At 47.7% G+C, this 20,810-nt stretch overlaps 1 protein-coding gene across 1 annotated transcript in view; it reads right to left on the bottom strand.

The window, feature by feature from the left end:
- The window catches only part of col7a1l (collagen type VII alpha 1-like), a 435,910-nt gene that overhangs the window by 40,827 nt on the left and 374,273 nt on the right, over positions 1-20,810 (bottom strand). Inside the window, exon 88 of the mRNA XM_072470919.1 lies at positions 7,727-7,807. Coding sequence (XP_072327020.1) covers positions 7,727-7,807 — 81 coding nt within the window. The remainder of the gene's footprint in view (positions 1-7,726; positions 7,808-20,810) is intronic.

Here is a 20,810-nt window from a genome sequence, read left to right as displayed (position 1 = left end):
ACCCCAGTCCAACGCCAGCATCTCCACATCATTAGTTCAAAAGGGCTGAGGTTCACCCTACCAGTGGAAAGCTGTGACCAACAGACCTGTATACCAGGACATTGTGCACTCACAATCTTTGTTTTATGAATTTTAATGAGCATTAGATTGTGAACAATACATCTCGGGATGGATTCTCCGGTTCCTGCCGCCGTGTGTTTCACGGTGGCGCATCATTCGCTGGTGGCCGGATTCTGCCTTCCCGCCGCTGCTCAATGGGAATTCCTATTGAAGCCACCCCACACCGCCGAGAACCCTTGGGGGGGGGGGGGGGGGGTGCGCTGCTGGCGGGAAATGTAAATCTCAAGTTGGGAAAGCTGCCCCCCCTGCACTAGGCGTTAAGAAATCTTCCAAATGTATGGCTTAAGGTTTCACCACATCTCGCATCGAGCAATTTTCTGCCCATCTCTCTACTACCATTTGACTGGAAAAGCCTTCCTACTTGATGAGTTGGAAAAAGCAGCACAAGAGGGTACCTGCCTTGTCAGCTTACATGGTTTGTGACAAAGAAAATCAAGATTTCATATTTCCAGGACAAAACGACAAAAACATTTCAAAGTTTTCCAGGTGACATCCACTGCTATGTTGCAGTATTTTGCGCTTAAGATAAGCTGTCACGTGTTAATTGAACCCGCTGTCTGTGTGAGCTTGCGTGGGTGTGCATCTGTGAAGCTGGGAAGCAAGTACCTCATTAAGCAATTTGACGAAGAAGTTCTCAGAGGCCTATATTCGGACTGCTGATAATTTTCACGCCCACTTGCTGCCATGCGGGAAATGGCAGTCCAGGCATCAATGATTTTCTCCAGCACTGCTGTTGGGTGCAGTGTGCGCAACTAACTCCTTGCACAAAATTAACCTGCTGCTTCATTTTGAATGGACATACTTCGAATGGATGGAAATGTAATTATCTGAGAATTGCCCTCTCAGTTGGTTTGAATGCCCTTTTAAATAGACAGATACACTCTCTCAAAGGTGGCGGTCTGAAAACTGGACATGTCTGAAAACGCGACATTATTAGAATGTGCCAATTTGGCTAGGTACAGCATGGTGCCGGACTTGTTATTTCCTTCACTGCTATGCACGCATAGGGCGGCACGGTAGCCCAGTGGTTAGCACTGTTACTTCACAGCTCCAGGGTCCCAGGTTCGAAACCCGACTTGAGTCACCGTCTGTGCAGAGTCTGCACGTTCTCCCCGTGTCTGCGTGGGTTTCCTCCCACAGTCCAAAGATGTGCAGGTTAGGGGAATTGGCCATGTTAAATTGCCCTTAATGTCCAAAAAGATTAGGTGGGGTTACTGGGTTATGGGGTTGGGGTGGACGTGTGGGCTTAAGCAGGGTGCTCTTTCCAAGGGCCGGTGCAGACTCGATGGGCCAAATGGTCTCCTTCTGCACTGTAAATTCTTTATTCACCCAGTCTATACCCGCACTTCAAGTGACTCTTGACTCCACCACTCACTGCTCAAAGCAGCTGACCCAAAATTTTACAAATTCCAAAATCTGGCCCAGGGCTGCTTGGGGGGGGGGGGGGGGGGGGGGGGGGGGGGGGGCAGGGCGGGGTGGAGGGCCTGAGCTCCCAGGCCCCTGAGCAGAGGGTGCCGCAAGTTTGAAGGGACCTTTAGAAAGGGGCACCACTCCCCACACTTCCTGCCTGCGATCAAGAAAGTTCACTTTTTCTATTTGGCACCCTGATCTAACCAGTGTCCACCAACCTAAAGATTGAGGCCGGGAGTGAAAGGTGACTTAAGTAGTCATTAAGTGGGCACTTATGTAACTTAGAGGCATGGGTGGTCTTCTGTCCGAGGCCCTCCCATGAGGTTGTATCTGGGTCACAGGGAATCCCAATGCAATCTTATGCTTTCCCTCCTCCTTGGAACCCACCTTGGGGAAGTGTAAAGTTCTAGCCAAAAGGCCAAATCCCACTGTTTCCAAGTCCTGGACTAGTTCCAGACAATTCCGGTGGATTCAACCCAGAATTACACTGGAACAACACTGGAACATACATGAATTTTTGGGGCCCTTAGTAGTTCCCAATGAAATAATTGGACAGAAATTTCAAGACATAAATCTATCTTTATGGTGGAGATTGATTAAAAATCTGATGATGATCACTTCCGGTGGCGGCATGTACAGGGGCAGTCGCCCGTCGGGTGGCTCCCGCTTGAGGTATATTTTTAGGAGGTTTAAAGTCCGGTCCCGGGGGTAATTTTTGGAGGATTGAAGAAAGGGAGATAAAAAGTCGCTAAAGGATGCAAAAGGACTGCAAAAAGCAATTGTGAAGAAGGGAGGAAATGAGGGTTTGTCGTCGAGTGAATTTTCGAGTGAGCAAAAGGGCTGGCAAGATGGCGGAGGCCGGACCGCATGGTGGGGCCGCACTGCTTACGGTGGAAACAATGACTGAGGTGATGGCTGTGGAGCTGGAGAAGCAGTTTGCGAGGAACATGGAGGCTTTGAGGAAGGAGATGGCGGTCGCACTGAAATCGTTGGTGGAGGAGGCAATCGCCCCGGTGAGGGTAGCTGTGGCAAAGACATTGGCCGAGGTGAGAGAACAAGGTGAGATGATGAAGGAAGTGGAGGAGGCCGTGTCGCAGCACAGAGACCAGCTCACCTCGATGGGGGACGAGCTGCGGAGGGTGGTAGAGGCTAACAAACGGCTTTATGCAAAGCTCGAAGATTTGTAGAACCGCTCGAGGCGGCACAATTTGAGGATTGTGGGCTTGCCCGAAGGGGCAGAGGTCCCGACGCCAACGGAGTACTTCGCCAAGATGCTGGCGGAGTTGATGGGGGAGGGTGAGGACCCTTCCCTGTATGAACTGGACCGAGCTCATCGGTCGTTAAGGCCGAAGCCAAAATTAAATGAGCCACCAAGGGCAGTAATTATCTGCTTCTATAGATACCACACGAAGGAGAGGGTGTTAAGCTGGGCGAAGCAGAAGCAGGAGGTGCAGTGGGCTGGTGCGGGAGTTTGGATACACCAGGATTGGACGGTGGAGTTGGCAAAGAGGCGAGTGGCGTTCAGCCGAGTAAAGACGGCACTGTACAGCAGTGGGGGACAATTTGGTGTGGTGTATCCGACGAAGCTGAGGGTGACGTACAGCAGCAAAGACTTTTATTTTCAGACGGTGGAGGCGGCTGAGGCATTCGTGAAGGCAGAAGGCTTGGGACAGAAGTGAGGAGTGGAACTGGAGAGACGTCGTGGACTGTGATTGGGGAGCTGGAGAATGTATAAATGTTATAACTTTCAGTTCATTGACCTTTATTGTAACTTACTTGACTTCACATTGTTAGAGAGTTTAAGTTTTTTTTGTGTTTGGTTCGATTGGTCTTTGTTGCGATGGGTATATGTTATTTTATTGAGTTGTATGGGTTGGATTGTTTTTTTCTGGGACTGGGTGGGAGGAGAGGGGCCGGAATGCCTTGGGGGAGCCCCCGCACTAGCTAACTAAAGTCGGCTAGTGAACGGAGGTGAGGTGGGCAGAGAGGCTACAGACATTGGAGCCTGGTGAGTAGGTTTCGATGGGCCTACGAAGTGAGCAAGTTGGGGGGGGGGGGGCAGAGGGGAAGAGGATCGATACTGGGTGAGAGGGGGATTCTGGGAGGGGGTTCGATGTTAACAATGGATAGGGGTGGGTCAGGCTCTTGGGTATGATGATGGTGGATAAGAAGGGCGGGGTGGTGAGAGACCCCCGGTTAGGATAGCCACGTGGAGCGTGAGGGAGTTGGGAGGTCCAGTCAAGGGTGCTTGCGCATCTTAAAAGCTTGAAGGCCGATGTAGCAATGCTGCAGGAGACTCACTTGAGGGTAAAGGACCAAGTGAGACTTAGGGCTGGGTTAGCCAGATGTTTCATTCTGGATTTGACAGAAGGGCTCGGGGGCTAACGGTAATGGTCAGCAAAAGGGTACAGTTCCAGATGGAGAAGATGGTCGCAGATCAGGGGGGTAGGTATGTGATTGTGACAGGGGCACTGGAGAGGAGGTTAGTGGCGCTGGTAAGTGTGTGTGGTCCCAATTGGAACGATGTGGGATTCGCGAAGAAGGTGTGTGGGACCATCCCCGACTTGGACTCAGACGAACTGATGGTTGCGGGGGGGGGGGGGGGGGGGGGGACTGGAACTTGGTGCAGGAGCCAATGTTGGACAGTTCACGGCCGCGCTCGCTGGTCCTGTCAGTGGGGGGGGGCAAAGGCGTTGACTGGGCTTATGGTGGAAATGGGAGGGATGGACCCTTGGAGGTTTCTGCACCCGAGGGTATGGGAGTACCCGTTTTTCTCTGCGGTCCATAAGGTATACTCGCGGATCGACTTTGTCGTGGGGGGGGGGAAGGCTCTGCTGGCTGAGGTTAAGGGGTCAGAGTACTCAGCGGTTGCAATATCAGATCATGCTCTGCATTGGGTGGATATGGTATTGGAGAAGGGGGTAGTACAGAGGCCCGGGTGGAAATTAGATATGGGATTGTTGGGGGACCGAGGGTTCTGTAATAAAATTGAGAAAGTAATTGAGGAATATGTAGGTTTTAACTACATGAGTGAGGTGTCGAAGGCGGTTGTCTGGAAGACTCTAAAGGCGGTGGTGAGGGGTGAGGTGATCTGGTTTAAGGCTTGGGTGGACAAAGAGAGGTTGGAGGGTCAGAGGGTAATAGATGCGATGTTGGAGGTAGATAGGAGTTATGCAGAAGATGTGGACCCAGCAAAGTTGGAAAAGAGGAAGGAACTACAGGCGAGCTTTGACTGACTACTTACCAGGAAGGCGGTGCGACAATTGAGGCGAGCAAGGGGGCAGTTTACGAGCATGGAGAGAAGTATGTTATCGAGTCAGCTTCAGAGGGAGGCAGCGGCAAGGCAAATTGTCCAGATGGGGGACAGGGCAGGGAAGCTGGTGGTGGCTCCAGATGAGATTATAAGGTCTTATTAGAGGTTATATAGGTCGGAGCCACCTGGGGAAGACCGGGAGATGCAGGAATTTCTAGATGGGCTGGAGTGCCTGAGGTTAGGGGAGGGGGACAGGGCTACATTAGAAGGAGCGATAGTGGAGCAGGAGATTGGGAGGAGGCAGTCGGGGAAGGTGGCAGGGCCGGAAGGGTTTCCGGTGGAATATTATGAAAAATTCAAGGATAAGTTGGCACCACTGATGGTCGGGATGTTTGAGAAGGCTTTAGGGAAGGGGGTGTTACCACAAAAATTGGGGCAGGCATCTATACCTTGTTGCTTAAGAAAGACAAGGATCCGACGCAGTGTGGGTCGTATAGGCCCATATCATTTTTAACTGTGAATGCAAAGGTGTTGGCGAAGGTACTGGCAGGTAGGCTGGAGGAGTGCCTCCCGAAGGTGATAAGTGAAGATCAGAAGGGGTTTGTGAGAGGGAGGCAGCTCTTTTTGCATATTAGAAGGGAACGTGGTTATGGCACCGGTGGAGGGGAGGGAAACAGAGGTGGTTGTGGCATTGGACAGCGAGAAAGCATTTGACTGGAGAATGGGGGTACTTGATGGCAGGTCTGGAGCGGTTTGGGATTGGACCATGATTTGTGGACTGGGTAAAGCTCCTGTATAAGGAGCCGAGGGAGAGTGTCTGCACAAATAACATCAGCCTGGGATATTTTTCTCTCCACCGTGGGACTAGGCAGGGATGTCCTATGTCTCCCCTGCTGTTTGCACTCGCGATTGAGCTGTTGGCCATCGCATTAAGAAGATTGTGGATACGGAAAGGGATCTTGCGGGGGGTGTAGAGCATAGGGTGTCCTTATATGCCGATGATTTGCTGTCATACATGTCGGAGCTGAGTGTGTCGATAGGGGGAGTATTGAAGCTGCTTCGGGTGTTTGGGTCTCGAGGTACAAATTAAATCTAGACAAGAGTGAGCATTTTATGGTGTCTCGGCCAGGGGTGGGGGCAGAGGTGGGGGGGCTGCCATCCCATAGGGCAGGGACTCACTTTAGATATCTGGGGGTGCAAGTGCAACATTTTTAGTTTGGTGTGGAGGGTGAAAGCTGATCGGTCAAGGTGGGGTGGTGTCCCTCTGTCACTGGCGGGTCGGGTACAGGCGGTTAAAATGAACGTGATTTTTGTTTATTTTCCAATGCCTGCCGATTTTCTTGCCAAAGGCATTTTTAGAGAGGTTGAAGGAATGATTACCTCGTTCATATGGGGAGGGAAGGTGGCCAGAGTTAGAAAGGTGCTGCTAGAGGGGAAGGCAAACAGGGGGTTTGGGTCTTCCGAACCTGATGTATTATTACTTGACGGCGAACGTGGAGAAGGTGCGGAGCTGGGTCAGAGGGGTGGATTCCCAGTGGGTCAGAATGAAGGAGAGTTTGTGTGGGGTCGGGATTGAAGGTGCTAGCAACAGCGCCGCTCCCGATGGCCCCGGGGAAATACTCAGGGAGTCCGGTAGTAATAGCATCGTTGAAAATTTGGAGGCACTTCAGGTTGTGGGTCAAGGGAAATGCCGATTCGGGGGAATCACAGATTTAAGCCAGGTAAGTGGGATGGGAATTTTCGGAAATGGGAGGAGAAGGGAGTTAGGGCACTAAAGGATTTGTTTCTAGGCGGTCGGTTTGCAGGATTGAAGGAGCTGGGAGCGAAGTATGGGCTGGAGCAGGGGTAAATGTTTAGATACATGCAGGTTCGAGATTTTGCCAGAAAGGTGATACAGACCTTCCCGGTGGAGCCGGCCTCCACATTGCTGGAGGAGGCGCTGAAGACAGGGGGACTGGAGTAGCGGGTAGTGTCGGCGGTTTACAGAGCTATTTTGGAAGAGGAGAAGGCACCACTGGAAGGGATCAAAGCAAAGTGTAAAGAAGAGTTGGGAGAGGGTATAGAGGAGGGGTTCTGGTGCAAGGTGCTCCAGAGGGTGAACGCCTCCACCTCGTGAACAAGGTTGGGCTGATAAAGTTAAAGGTGGTATATAGAGCACACCTCACAGGGACAAGGATGAACCGGCTCTTTGAGGGGGTAGAAGAGGTGTGTCAACGTTGCGGGGGGGGGGCGCCAATCACGTTAATATGTTTTGGTCCTGTCCAAAGCCGGAGGATTATTGGAAGGAGCTTTTTAGGGTAATCTCTAAGGTGGTGCTTGTGAAACCTGACCCGGGCCCTCGGGAGGCTCTATTCGGGGTGTCGGATCAGCTGGGGTTGGAAGCGGGAGGCAGATGTTGTAGCCTTCGCCTCGTTGATCGCACAAAGGCGGATCCTGTTGGGATGGAGAGCAACCTCTCCACCCTGTGCCCTAGCATGGCGGGGGGACCTATTGGAATTCTAACTCTTGAGAAGATGAAGTTTGAACTGAGGGGAAGGATGGAAGAGTTCTACAATTCATGGGTGTTATTCATAATGCACTTTCAAGATTTGGATGACATCGAACATTAGGGGGGGGGGGGAAACTGTGTATGTTGATGGTGACCATGGGTGATTCCGGATTCCTTTTTTATTTGATGTTTGTGTTGACATATGGGCTGTTGTTTGGGGGTTGGTGGGAGGATGGGATTGTTGTTGTTGATAAGGGGATTGACATTGTATTCGTTACCGTTGATTTTTTGTTGGTGGGTGTAAATTTTGAAGAAAATGTGAAAAAGGAGGAGAATAAAAATATAAAAAATAGAAATCTGATGATGCACATGTTTAAGGTGTGGCTTTTTACTTTAGCTAAATAAGTAAATGAGATAAATTGAGGCACAAGCTTAATCGAATTGTTTTGCCTTACCAATTCACCTTTCCATCCTTGCAATCCTCTGTCTCCCTTCATTCCTTTAGCTCCACTTTTACCATCAAGTCCAGCTCTGCCCTAGTCAGGAGAAGATACATGTAAATCAGTTACCTTTTAATTTTGCAGAACATATAGAGCTCACATATTGAAAATAATTTTGATCATTTGGGACATTTTTAAATTGAGTGTTGTCTAGTCATGCCCTTCAAGATAGATGTGGTTAATGGGCCATTTTCCCACAAATATATCAGTTGCAGGGTGCACTGCTCCATGAAGTAGTCTTTATTTCAAAGTAGGAACCACATGTGCTGCCAAATAGAATTGTTTTTGTGTTAGTTAATACTAACTTGTTTATAATCAAGCTGGGTCCCACCAAAAAGTTCTCATGTGTTTGGAACTAGGAGCTTCCACGTGAACAAGTAATTGTCCAGGGTGTGGTCTATCTATCTCTGTTTTCATGTGTGGGTGAGTTGGTACAACTGATGTGCACATTGCACCTCTTGTCCATTGGCCCTCGTCTTTACTAAGCACATTAAATAAGGCAAACCCCCATTGGTGACAGTAAGGGTGCTGAGGACATCAGGTGACACACAGTCACCAGAATGGTTCATGAAAACTAACCTGCCTGTAGGGAAAGAAAATAGTCAAATCATTTTTTTTCCAAGTTAAGAACTGGTTGAAAGACGCACATTTTCTAAAATGTCACTATGTTCATTTCATGATCTTCAAGGCATTTCCTGTTGCCTGGACACACTGGATGGACCTGTCAGAGGAGTGTCATTAATGTTTGACATCCTGCACATCAGAACATTGGAAATTATGATGTACTTGACTCTTTGAATGAGATGCTCCCTTTGGTACTGGTCCTAGCCCCATCCCTGGAGCTACATTGGCCGCACAGTGGGCTGAGCTCCAGTGGGCCAGAGCTTTCACTCTTTTTCCTGGCTATGCGATTCCCATCTCAAATTGGATGGGTTGTGATGGAAAATCTGGACTAAAGTGTCCAAGTAATCACGAGCACCTGGATTGTCAAGCTCATCAGTCTGCTAATTTAATGCCAGATGAGTTTGTGAATATGAAGGCGGGAATTTCCTCGGCATTCCTCTCACTCTGTGGTTCTAGCTTTGTAAGAAGTCTGATCAAAAGCTGTTGATCGTAAATGGGGATTTCTGATGCAAAGCTGATGCAGTTAGAGCGGTATTGGGAACACCTCCGAGGAAATTCATTCCAATGCACTTAAATTTTGATAACCTTGTATCAAAGGTCCTGAAACTGACAACAATCATTCAACTGAAACTACAAATTCCAGTGGTAACTCTGTGACACACAACAATCAAAGTGAATATTTCAGTGAAATCCTGCTATTGGTTTTTTGTTTGCATCTTTCTTTGCCCCACCTGGACCGACCTAGCAGCTCACATACCTACTCTGCTTGTCCAAATTGCTTTCAATCCCTCTTACATTGCTTTTGTGTAGGAGGGCACACAGTCAAGTTTCAATTTGTGGCTGACACTCGACAAATCTGTATCTTTAAACCATTGTAACCCCACCTATCCACATGATCACTTACTAATGCCAAGGTGGCACAGTGGTCAGCACTGCTGCCTCACAGGGCCAGGGACCCGGGTTCGATTCAGACCTTGGGTGACTGTGCGGAGTTTGCACATTCTCCCTGGGTCTGCATGGGTTTCCTCCGGGTGCACCAGTTTCCTCCCACAGTCCAAAGATGTGCAGGTTGGGTGGATTGGCCGTGATAAATTGCCTCTTAGGGTGGGATTGCAGGAATAGAGCGGGGGATTGGGCTTAGGTGGTCTTTCGAAGGGTCGGTGCAGACTCGATGGGCTGAATGGCCTCCTTCTGCACTGTAGGGATTCTATGAAATCTTATGATGGGCTGTAGGATGGGCACATAATTGCCATCGGTAATACATTTGACAAAGTGTAACAGTATAATGGTACTGGGCCTCGTTCTTATGCCAGGCCATACTACTTTTACAGATTTGTGCATTAGTTTCCTATTTAAGCCTGTGTGAACATCATATTCTCTGCAGATGAAATGTTCAAAGACAAATCTTGCCGCTGACATATTTTAAGTGCAAAGGAAAAAATGGTTCTAGATTAATTTATCTATCTGGGTCTATTCTGCCAACCTTCTTATAAGAAGGGAGAAAAGATGTCTGATTAATTGTGAATAATACTTCAAACAAGGGGACCTTTCAAAAAGTGATAAAGGAACTATACAAGTACCTAAAAGTCTGAAGGAAATAGCTCCCAAAAACCATAATCCTACAGGTACAATGCAGGATTTATAGGAAGGGTAGGAAATGTAAACATTACAGTTTTTCAATATAAACAGGAATCTATGAATAAGAATGAACATAGTTTTGATGACGATCAACCTTAACCATGATTAACTGGTCAACAGGGACCAGTTTGCAGATAATTAAATGTGTATTAACCCAAGCTGAGAGATTTCATTTTGATGGCCAATTAACAGTAAAACTATCATCAAAAACATTAGATGCTTGGAAATAATTGCTCATCACATTGTCTTTGAAAAATGACTTTGAAAGTTGAAGTGCAATTGTACGACATAACAGTATGATGTGGTAATTTAGCAAAAGGTCAATGTCAACAGATGGCACCTTACCAAAATGCAAATGACCTTTAGCCTTACTTTAACCAATGTTCTCCCCAATATTATTTGGCTATTGACCGGAGGAAAGGTTTCATGGCATTCACGGTCATCTAGTAGCTCTTACAGTGACCTTTCAAATGATTAAGCAGTGTAGCAGTGTGTCATAGGGAGACTATTTACCTCCAGAGTGTGGAGTCAAATCCTTTATGGTCTTCACCCACATCTTGCTCATTAACATTTTCCAGCAGAGATTACTGGATAATGATCAGAAGTGTAAATCTTGACTATTTTCTCTGTCCTAGGTATGCCAAAACCTATAGCAGCATGGCTCCTTTTACCAAGATCACCAAATATTAGAGAGAAAGGCTTTTTGGCCTGTTTGGGCCAGAACCATACTAGAGAGTGCATTTTCCCACTGATGCATAGGAACATTCTCTGATATTAACTGATATGAAAAGACGATTGATAAAAATGAACTCACTTGGTTTTAAATTGGGGATTTAGAGATTCTTTATCTTCTAAATAAGCATTCTCGGTCTTGCCAATTTGTTGAAGTCTTTGGGCTGAATTTATGAATGGCTGTGGCAATGAGCCAATCCACTGGCCAGAAAGCTGATGGCAACTCTACCATAGCCATTTCCAGAGATCCTGATTGGATTAAATGTCAATCAGACATTTAACTGCCACCGACAGGGTTTCTGAGCCACGGGGAGTGGTGGCCACTACTGGGCCATGGGCAGCATCCAGCGATTGCGGTCCACAAAGGAGGTGAGTGGGATGGGCTTGCTGTGGCAGGCCCTGGCAAAGGGGGCTGGGGGCACTGTGTAGGGCAGGGGTGCTCTTCCAGCATAGACGTCTCCTGCTACTGGGGGTCTTTCTTTTGGGCACGAGGAGACCGATCGGGAGACACCTCCCTGATCGCACAGGGAAGCTGCCAAGGTATTCCCAGGAGCATCCCCATATGGCAAATATTAGAATGCCACGGATTAAAGCTGATCTGGTAAGGTGGGATGGTCTCCCTCTATCATTGGTGGGTCGGGTACAGGCGGTTAGAATGAACATGTTGCCGCGATATCTGTTTATTTCTCAATGCCTGCCGATTTTCCTGCCAAAGGCTTTTTTCAGAGAGATTGAGGGAAGGATTACTTTGTTCATATGGGGAGGGAAGGTGGCCAGAGTTTGAAAGGTGCTGCTACAGAGGGGGAGGCAGGCTGGGGGTTTGGGTCTTCCAAACCTGATGTACTACTACTGGGCGGCAAATGTGGAGAAGGTGCGGAGCTGGGTCGGAGGGGTTGATTCCCAGTGGGTCAGAATGGAGGAGAGTTTGTGCAGGGGGTCGGGATTGAAAGCACTAGCAACAGCACCGCTTCCGATAACCGCGGGGAAGTACTCAGGGAGTCCGGTAATAATAGCTTCATTGAGAATTTGGAGGCAGTTTCGCCAACACTTCGGGTTGGGGGCAGGGTCAAGGGAAATGCCGATTCGGGGGAGCCACAGATTTGAGCCAGGGAAGTGGGATGGAAATTTTTGGAAATGGGAGGAGAAGGGGATTAAAACACTAAAAGATTTGTTTCTTAGGGGTTGGTTTGCAGGATTGAAGGAGCTGGGAGTGAAGTATGGGCTGGAGCAGGGGGAAATGTTTAGATACATGCAGGTTCGAGATTTTGCCAGGAAGGAGATACAGAGCTTCCCAGTGGAGCCGGCCTCCACATTGCTGGAGGAGGTGCTGGCAACAGGGGGATTGGAGAAGGGGGTAGTGTCGGCGGTTTACGGGGCTATTTTGGAAGATGAGAAGGCACCACTGGAAGGGATCAAAGCAAAGTGGGAGGAAGAGTTGGGAGAGGATATGGAGGAGGGGTTCTGGTGTGAGGTGCTCTGGAGAGTAAACACCCCCACCTCGTGCATGAAGTTGGGGCTGATACAGCTGAAGGTGGTATACAGAGCACACTTCACGAGGACGAGGATGAGCCGATTCTTTGAAGGACTAGAAGATGTGTGTGAACATTGCGCCGGGGGGGGGGGGCTAATCACGTTCATATGTTTTGGTCCTGTCCAAAGCGGGAGGATTACTGGAAGGAGGTTTTAAGGGTAATTTCTAAAGTGATGCACGTGAAACTGGACCCGGGCCCTCGGGAGGCCGTATTCGGGGTGTCGGACAAGCCAGGGTTGGAAACGGCGCGGAGGCAGATGTTGTAGCCTTCGCCTCGTTGATCGCCCAAAGGCGGATCCTGATAGGTTGGAGAGTAACCTCTCCACCCTGTGCCCTGGTGTGGTGGGACCACCTGTTGGAATTCTTGACACTTGAGAAGGTTAAGTTTGAACTGAGGGGAAGCTCGGAGGGGTTCTACAATTCATGGGCATTATTCATTATGCACTTTCAAAAACTGGATAACATCGAACATTAGTTGGGGGGGGGGGGGTGCGGGCTGTTGTGTGTGTTAATGGTGACTATGGGTGATTCCGGATTCCTTTTTGTCATTTGTTTATGTGAACATGCGGGCTAATGTTTGGGGTTTGGTGGGAGGATGGTATGGTTGTTATTGAGATGGAGATTGACATATTTGTTACTGATTATTGTTTGTTGCTGGTGGGTGTAAATTTGGGAGAAAATGTGAAAAAGGAGAATAAAAACATTTTAAAAAAGAATGCCAGGGATGGCAGATGAGGCCCTTATATGGCATTTAATTGGTCACTTAAGGACCACAATTTGCTTAATGTCGGAAGGCTGATCTCGATCTTTCCCATCCTTGATTTAGTTGGGGAGGGGTTTGGTGAGGGGCTCGAGTGGGGAAGGCAAAGGGTTCTCCAACTCACGCCTCCCCCCCCCCCCCCCCCCCAACCCATCCTCTGCCTCTCTGACCTCCATTCAGGGGACAGTAAATCCCATCCATTGACCTCAGATCAGAGTTTCAATTGGAAGGTGTTGGGCACGACTTAACGGGGAAAAGCAGAGTCCTGTTTAGGGTGCGTTTAGCAGGGTGTTTTCAGGTGCCTGCAATGCTGAGAACAGCCCCGCTATCTAATGACCTCGGTGAGGAAAGCTCCATTGAAGCCGCACTTATCTTCATTTCCTGCAGTGACGAACTCAACTCATCAGAGCTCATCAGGTTGAAAGAGATTGGGGTGCCAATTTTAAATGCTGCCTCAATGTCTCAATGTCCCCATCGCAGCTTCTGGAACCCCCCAATGCACCAACGTACGTGTTAGGGGTCCTCAAGCCCCCCTCACCCCACTTCATAAAAGCAGGGCACCCCCAGGCCTGAACCCTGGTAAGGGCAACCTGCCATCCGGGCACCTTGGGTGCCCAGGTGGCAAGCTGACAATGCCAAGGTGCCTGGGTGGCAGTGGGAGTATCCTGTCCAGAGCCTGACCACCTGGGGTCCTCCGATGGCCTGGGAGACTCTGCCAGGTAATGTTATGCTTGGTTCATATTTGTGAGGACCAGTGTTAAACAGCACTATGGCGAGGTCTCCCAGGCATGGACGTTCAATTCCAGACCTTGGGAGACTCCTGTGCAGACATATTTAAGTGAGGCTAACTGCTCACTTAAATATGCAACTCTGGATCACGGCCAGCGAAGGCGAGATACAGATCACGACATCTTATGAGATCAAATAAGACCCCGTGAGGTGTCCTGAGCATCACAAATCTCATGAGAGGCCTCTCGTGAGATTTAATGGCCTTGTTGTGTCCCACGTCGTGTTCGGCAAGGTCGTACAATCCCACCTCTTGTTTCCACTTGCTATCATGTCTTTTATTAATGGTAAACATAGAGTAGAATCAACTGTCATTGTTAATGCCACTAGCAAAGTTGAGAAGATAAATTGTGAAGTAATTAGTTCTGTGCTTACTGGCCTACATTGGTCCCCATCCAACAATGGTTCAATTTAAAATACTCATTCTTGTTTTCAGTTCTACAACCTTTCAAGTTCTCCGTGCTGCTCCATTTCTGGTCTCCTGTGCATTCCCAATTTTAATTGCTCCGCCATTAGTGGCTGGGCCTTCGGCTGCCAGGGGCCCTACTCTCTGGAATCCCCTCCTGAAATCTCTCTGCCTCTGTAGCTTTCTCTCCTCTTTTGAGATCTCTTTAAAGCCTCAATCAAATGTTTTGTCACCTGTCCTAATATCTTCTTACATGGCAATGTCAAATTATGTTTGATAACACGCCTTGGATTTTCTTTCAGGGCCTTGGGATTTCTTACTGCATTAAAACCACTGTTATCATTACCTGATGCTAAGTTTTGTTAAAATCCTGAAAACTGCAGAGGATGAGAAAACCGAGATGGGTGAGAAGTTCTGCAATATTGAGGTCTGCAGTATTGAGGTCCTTTTAAGTAGAGATACACAAAGGAGCAAATTAGCATGCAGGATGGCTTACTTGGTGCTTAACAAGAACAGGGAAGGTAAGTTTAGAGGAGGACTTTACATCTTGAATCGGCTGGAGCATTTTACTGGAATAGGAGAGGAAAAGGAAGAAGAACGAGGATACTGAACTTTAAGGACACAGGAGATGTTGATCGTATATATTCACCAATTAAGCCTTGAATAAGTTCTTGTGTGATGTACAAGCAACAAGTTTTGTGCCCTTGTCAGTTACAATGGAATGAAAGAATTAATGAACCCTTGGTAACACAGAGTGATAATAATTATATTAATCTTCCTTTTCAGTTCACTGCCTAAAGGCAGGCCTGACCCTCAGCGTTACAATCTCCACCAAGGATAGCACAAGGAGACATGTCCCGAATCCACCTCAACTGGGATGGGGATCAAACCTTGTGCTCTTAGCACCAACCAAATCCACACCGGCCGTCCAGCCAACTAAGCCAACCAGCCGCCCCAGGAGTCCGAGTTCTCTGTGGCAACATACATTTTTATCATAGAATTTACAGTGTAGAGGGAGGCCATTCGGCCCATTGAGTCTGCACCTGCCCTTGGATAGAATTTACAGTGCAGAGGGAGGTTTAGCACACTGGGCTAAATCACTGGCTTTTAAAGCAGACCAAGGCAGGCCAGCAGCATGGTTCAATTCCCGTACCAGCCTCCCTGAACAGGCGCCGGAATGTGGCGACTAGGGGCTTTTCACAGTAACTTCATTGAAGCCTACTCGTGGCAATAAGCGATTTTCATTTCATTTCATTTTATTCGGCCCATTGAGTCTGCACCAGCCCTTGGAAAGAGCACACTACTTCAGCCCACGCCTCCATCCCCGTAACCCAGTAAACTCACCTAACCTTTTGGACACTAAGGGACAATTTATCATGGTCAATCCACCTAGCATGCACATCTTTGGATTGTGGGAGGAAACCGGAGCACCCGGAGTAAATCCACGCAGACACGGGGAGAAAGTGCAAACTCCACACAGACAGTCACCCAAGGCTGGAATTAAATCCAGGACCCTGGAGTGCGAGGCAGCAGTGCTAACCACTGTGGCTCCTTGCCACCCTTATTTGCATGTTGTAGCCTGGAGCTATGAATAATTATGGTGGAGGCTCCAGTTTCTTTCCATCAAATGGCTAACCAGGAATCTCGCCTGCACTTACCACCTGCCATTGGTGTACGTTGAAAGGATTAACAAGTTGACACTCAACCTTTTTGATTACCCAGCTCTCGCAAACATCCTTGTTGGTTTCCATGAGAAACATGCTTTTGATGGATGACACCTAACCTCCTACCCCAATATGTGGATGACACGTTTCCTTTGTTTAAATCCACAGCTGCATGCTAGAATTTCCTTACATGTCTTAACAGGCTCCATCCTGTGTTCAAATTCACATTTAAAATGGAGCGGTCAAATGAATTCCCTTTTCTTGATGTACTAGTTGAGAAATTTACCAGGCGGTTTTCTATCACAAGCTACCACAAGTCTACCTTCACTTGTCAGTATACGCATTGGGATTCTTAGTTCCACATCTGTAAATTTGGTCATAACAGCAACCTTGTAAATAGAACCCGAGCCATTTGCTCACCTTGTAAACTTGATGCTGAAATAAGTGACATCAAAGGCACCCTGTGGAATCATGGCTACCCTGATCAGGCCATTTCTCACTGTATATCACATAAACCCATGAACGGTCTAAGGTAATCATTGTTGGTCCTGAAAAGTTTCCCATTCTACCTCAGATTACACAGGAAGGTGAAGGGCGGGATTCTCCGCAATCGGCGCGATGTCCGCCGACCGGCGCCAAAAACGGCACGAATCAGTCCGGCATCGCGCCGCCCCAAAGGTGCGGAATACTCCGCATCTTGAGGGGCCGAGCCCTACCCTTGAGGGGCTAGGCCTGCACCGGACTGATTTCCGCCACGCCAGCTGGCGGGAAAGGCCTTTGGTGCCCCGCCAGCTGGCGCGAAACTGACTTTGCCGTGCGGCGCATGCGCGGTGGAGGGGGTCTCTTCTGCCTCCGCCATAGTGGAGACCATGGCGAAGGCGGAAGGAAAAGAGTGCTCCCACGGCACAGGCCCGCCCACGGATCAGTGGGCCCGATCGCGGGCCAGTCCACCGTGGGGCACCCCCCGGGGCCAGATCGCCCCACGCCCCGCCCCCCCCAGGACCCCGGAGCCCGCCCGCGCCGCCTTGTCCCGCCGGTAAGAGAGGTGGTTTGATTCTCGCCGGCGGGACAGACATTCCAGCAGCGGGACTTCGGCCCATCGCGGGCCGGAGAATCGCCGGGGGGGGGGGGGCGCCAACCGGCGCGGTGCGATTCCCACCCCCGCCGAATATCTGGTGCCGGAGAATTCGGCAACCGGCGGGGGCGGGATTCACGCCAGCCCCCGGCGATTATCCGACCCGGCGGGGGGTCGGGGGGAGAATCCCGCCCGAGATATCTCACAAATTTGAGCAACAGGTGAAGCTAGCAGTTTCATGCTGCTATTATGCAGTAGCAATACGAGTGGTATTTGCCAGTAACAGGATGCTGCCATCAAGTCAAAAAAACATTCTTCCTATCGCACAAATGAGTAATGTGGTATATGGATTTCACTGCCAGTGTGATGTTAGGATTGTAGGCTGTGCATCCCAAAGACTGGCGGATCATATCAAATAGCATGCCCCAGCTGCTATTCGCTATGGGCAAGGTGCAGACCTACCAAACTAACCTGTGCTTGCAAAACACAGTGTCGAACATTGGATGCAGTTCTGTGATTGGATAAATTTGCTGAATAATCCTCAGTGTGTTAAGTGTTATACTGACCCCCAATTTAAGATTGTCAGTTCGGCTCACAGTGTGGCAGGTTTGCATCCACTGGAAGCTACATATACACAGGGCCCTATTCTTTGTAGACAGAAAGAACATGTACACACATTATACCTGTTTCAGCTGAACAAAATAAAAGTGACAGCAATTTGTTGATTCATTCCCCAGGGCAATAATTTGGCCAATCGGGGTCAAGCTTCCCAGTTTTAATTTCAAACAATACTTGGCAGTTAACTGTCAGTTATCATCAACTGGTGCATTCCCCACGGCAATGTCTCTGCTAACCAGAGTCCACCCGCCAACTAATCAACATTCTCTTCTCATACAGTAAAAATTGTTGTTTTCCCCTTATATTTGTATTCTTGTAAAGTGTTGTGATGAGTGCAAGATGAAAAGCTTTGACATGTCACATTTTTCAGCAATACTCAAGTTCTGTATTACCGAATGATTATGTATTTGATTGCATTCTGAAATAACCTCCTAGGAAGTGGGACTTCAACCTGGAATTTCTGTCTCAGAGGCAGGAACACTGCCCATTGTACCACAAGAATATCTTAACTACATTAATAGAAATTCTCGATATAGATTCTGAACACAAACAATAGAAATCACATAGAATTTTCAGAACACAAACTGGCCTTGTGGTCCAATTAGTTTTTGTAAGTGCTCCACTCGAGTTTCCTTACACTTTACTTTATCCATCCCCATCAATATGTCTTTTAATTCCTTGTTCCTTCATGTGTTTATCTAACTTCCCTTAAATATTTCTATGCTAATCAGCTCAACCACTCCATATCTCACTCATTTACACTCCTCAAAAATGTGATAGCAAATTCCATATTCTACCCATTCTCTGGGTAAATAACTGTTTCTTGAATTATCTGTCGGATTTATTAGTGACTGACTCAGGGCTGCATGGAGTTGGGCGGGAGGAAAAAATGACGACCGGAGTCAGATCCACTTCTGTCTCTGACAATTTTCCGTGCTGTTGGAAAGGAGCTGGATTGGGAACTGATGTCTCAGTGAACAGATGCAGGCCTTTTAACCTGGCTTGGGTATCGGCCAGCCTCGAGCCTGCTGCCCCACGTGATCCCAGGTCATCCCCGGGTCTGCTGGATGGAAATCCCACTGGCTGGCATTGCCAGGCTGGAGGGTGGGCCACGATGCCAGAAAAAAATCCCAATTCCCGCCCCCATGATGAAAACCTGGCCCATCTTCTCTCTATCGACCCTGTCAAGTCCCTTCATAATTTTAAGCTCCTCCACTAGTTCTCTCTTTTACTGGAGAAAAGAGTCCTAGCCTTCTTGAATATTGACATAATGCTACAATGCTGGCTCCTCAATATGGTTATTACTTTGAAGGAACATTGATGGAAGCAAAAAATCCCACGCTACAATTTGAAGAAGAGCTGGAAAGTCCTGGCCAATATTCATCCCTCAAACAATAGTATTAAAAGAGACTATTGTATAAACATTTCACTGCTGCCTGTGGAAGCTTATTGTGTGAAAATTACCGACCTTTTCTACCTTACAATAATGGCTACACTTCAAAAGTACTTCAGTTAATGTAAAGTAGTTTGGGAAACCCTGACACTGTGTAAGGTTCTCTATAAAGGCAGGTTTATGTTTCAAAAGAGGAGCCACGTTATTGGTACTGACTTTTAAGAGAGTCACGCCTTAGGGCTTAGGGAAGGAAACTCGTTACGGGAGCTATATGTCAAAGAAAGATTATTGTCAGCCCCCTTTTAAACAACCAGTCACCACTCAACCTGACGTGTCATCAACAATCTTCTAAATAATTTAAGTGGCCATTTCAAAAAGAAATGCATTTTTAAATGCAATGTTACCAGCCAAAACGGTTTGATTAAAATAATCCGGCCCTGAGAAGAGAGTCTTTAAGACAGAACAGAAAATGCTGCAAACACTCAACAAGTCAGAGAGCATCTGTGGAGAGAACAGACAAGTTAATATTTCAGGTGCCAACTCTACTTCAGGAGTGATGGAGGTCCATACCTGGAATATTAACTTAACTATTCTCTCCCCAGATGCCTTCTGACATGCTTGCTGCATGTTTGAAGCATTTACTGCTTTGTTTCAGATTTCCAATTTCTTTCTGCAGTTATTTTATTTTTCAACCTTTAAAGTAAGCATCCTTTCGAAACATTGGACAGGCCTGAAGAGCTCAGGAGAGATACTCGGGATAATTGCTAATTTACTGTGCTAAAATAAATATTCCAACATTGCAATAATGCTTTGTGACAGATCCTTCTGCTAACTGGAATTTTACCAATTAATCTATCGCCAAAGAATGTCAGCACGCATATATATTTATGTACTTGAGATACAGAAACAACTTCATCCAAGGCCCAGCTTATGACATGACTCACTGTGCAGAAAAACAGATCTATTTCTTCTACATAATCAAATTTAATTAGAGAAAACAAAGTGCAGCAGAGGATTTTGGGAAACTTGAGAAATGTTAATGCATTTTTTGGTCGTTTACTGTTGTAGAAAGATGTAATAAAAAGGCTCCCTCTGGTGGAGGAAATCACAATTTATACAATAATGAAGTATGGCTCTCGGTTCTATGAAGAATCTTTGAAACGTAGAAACTCACAATAGGGAGTCAGCCTGTCATACCTGTGCTGGCTCTTTGAAAACGCTCCCCAATTAACCTCACTCTCCTGCTGTTTCCCTCTAGTACTTCACGATTTGAAAGTTTTTATCCAATCCCTTTTTAACGTTAGGATTGAAGTTGCTTCCAACTGCTATTTGGATGGGTTCTCTCTGGAGCATAATGGTAAGAGAAAATGCCTGAAACAAAAGCCACATGGTCACAATCGCAGAGGATATAATTGGTGGCTCCTCACAGCCCTTTCAGTGCTGAGGCAGGAGCACAGACCTGCGGAGAGATTCAAGCGGGGACAAGAAAGGCTCGGGATTGAGCAAAAAGTCCCTTTCTAACAGCATCAGTGCTTTGCCTACACCATAAGGATTACAACAGTTCAAGAATGTGGCTCACCATTACCTTCTCAAGAGCTGGCCTTGCCAGCGATGCTCATGTCCCATGAATGAATAAAAAAAGTTTCCTTCTGTACTGTATTGGTGTGTGATTCTATGAAGGAAGATAGTGAAACTCGGAGAGAAAGGTGCATTTTCAGGGCTAGAGATGGAAGCAACTGGGGGAGTCCCGGATTGGTGGGAAGTGACAAAAGCAGCTGAATGTTGGTCTTGATCATGTGTAGGGTATACAAC

Source organism: Scyliorhinus torazame, chromosome 13 (genome assembly GCF_047496885.1).
Source record: "Scyliorhinus torazame isolate Kashiwa2021f chromosome 13, sScyTor2.1, whole genome shotgun sequence".
NCBI classification, from domain to species: domain Eukaryota; kingdom Metazoa; phylum Chordata; class Chondrichthyes; order Carcharhiniformes; family Scyliorhinidae; genus Scyliorhinus; species Scyliorhinus torazame.
Note: the sequence above shows the minus strand (reverse complement) of the source record. Positions and strands in the feature narration are given on the sequence as shown.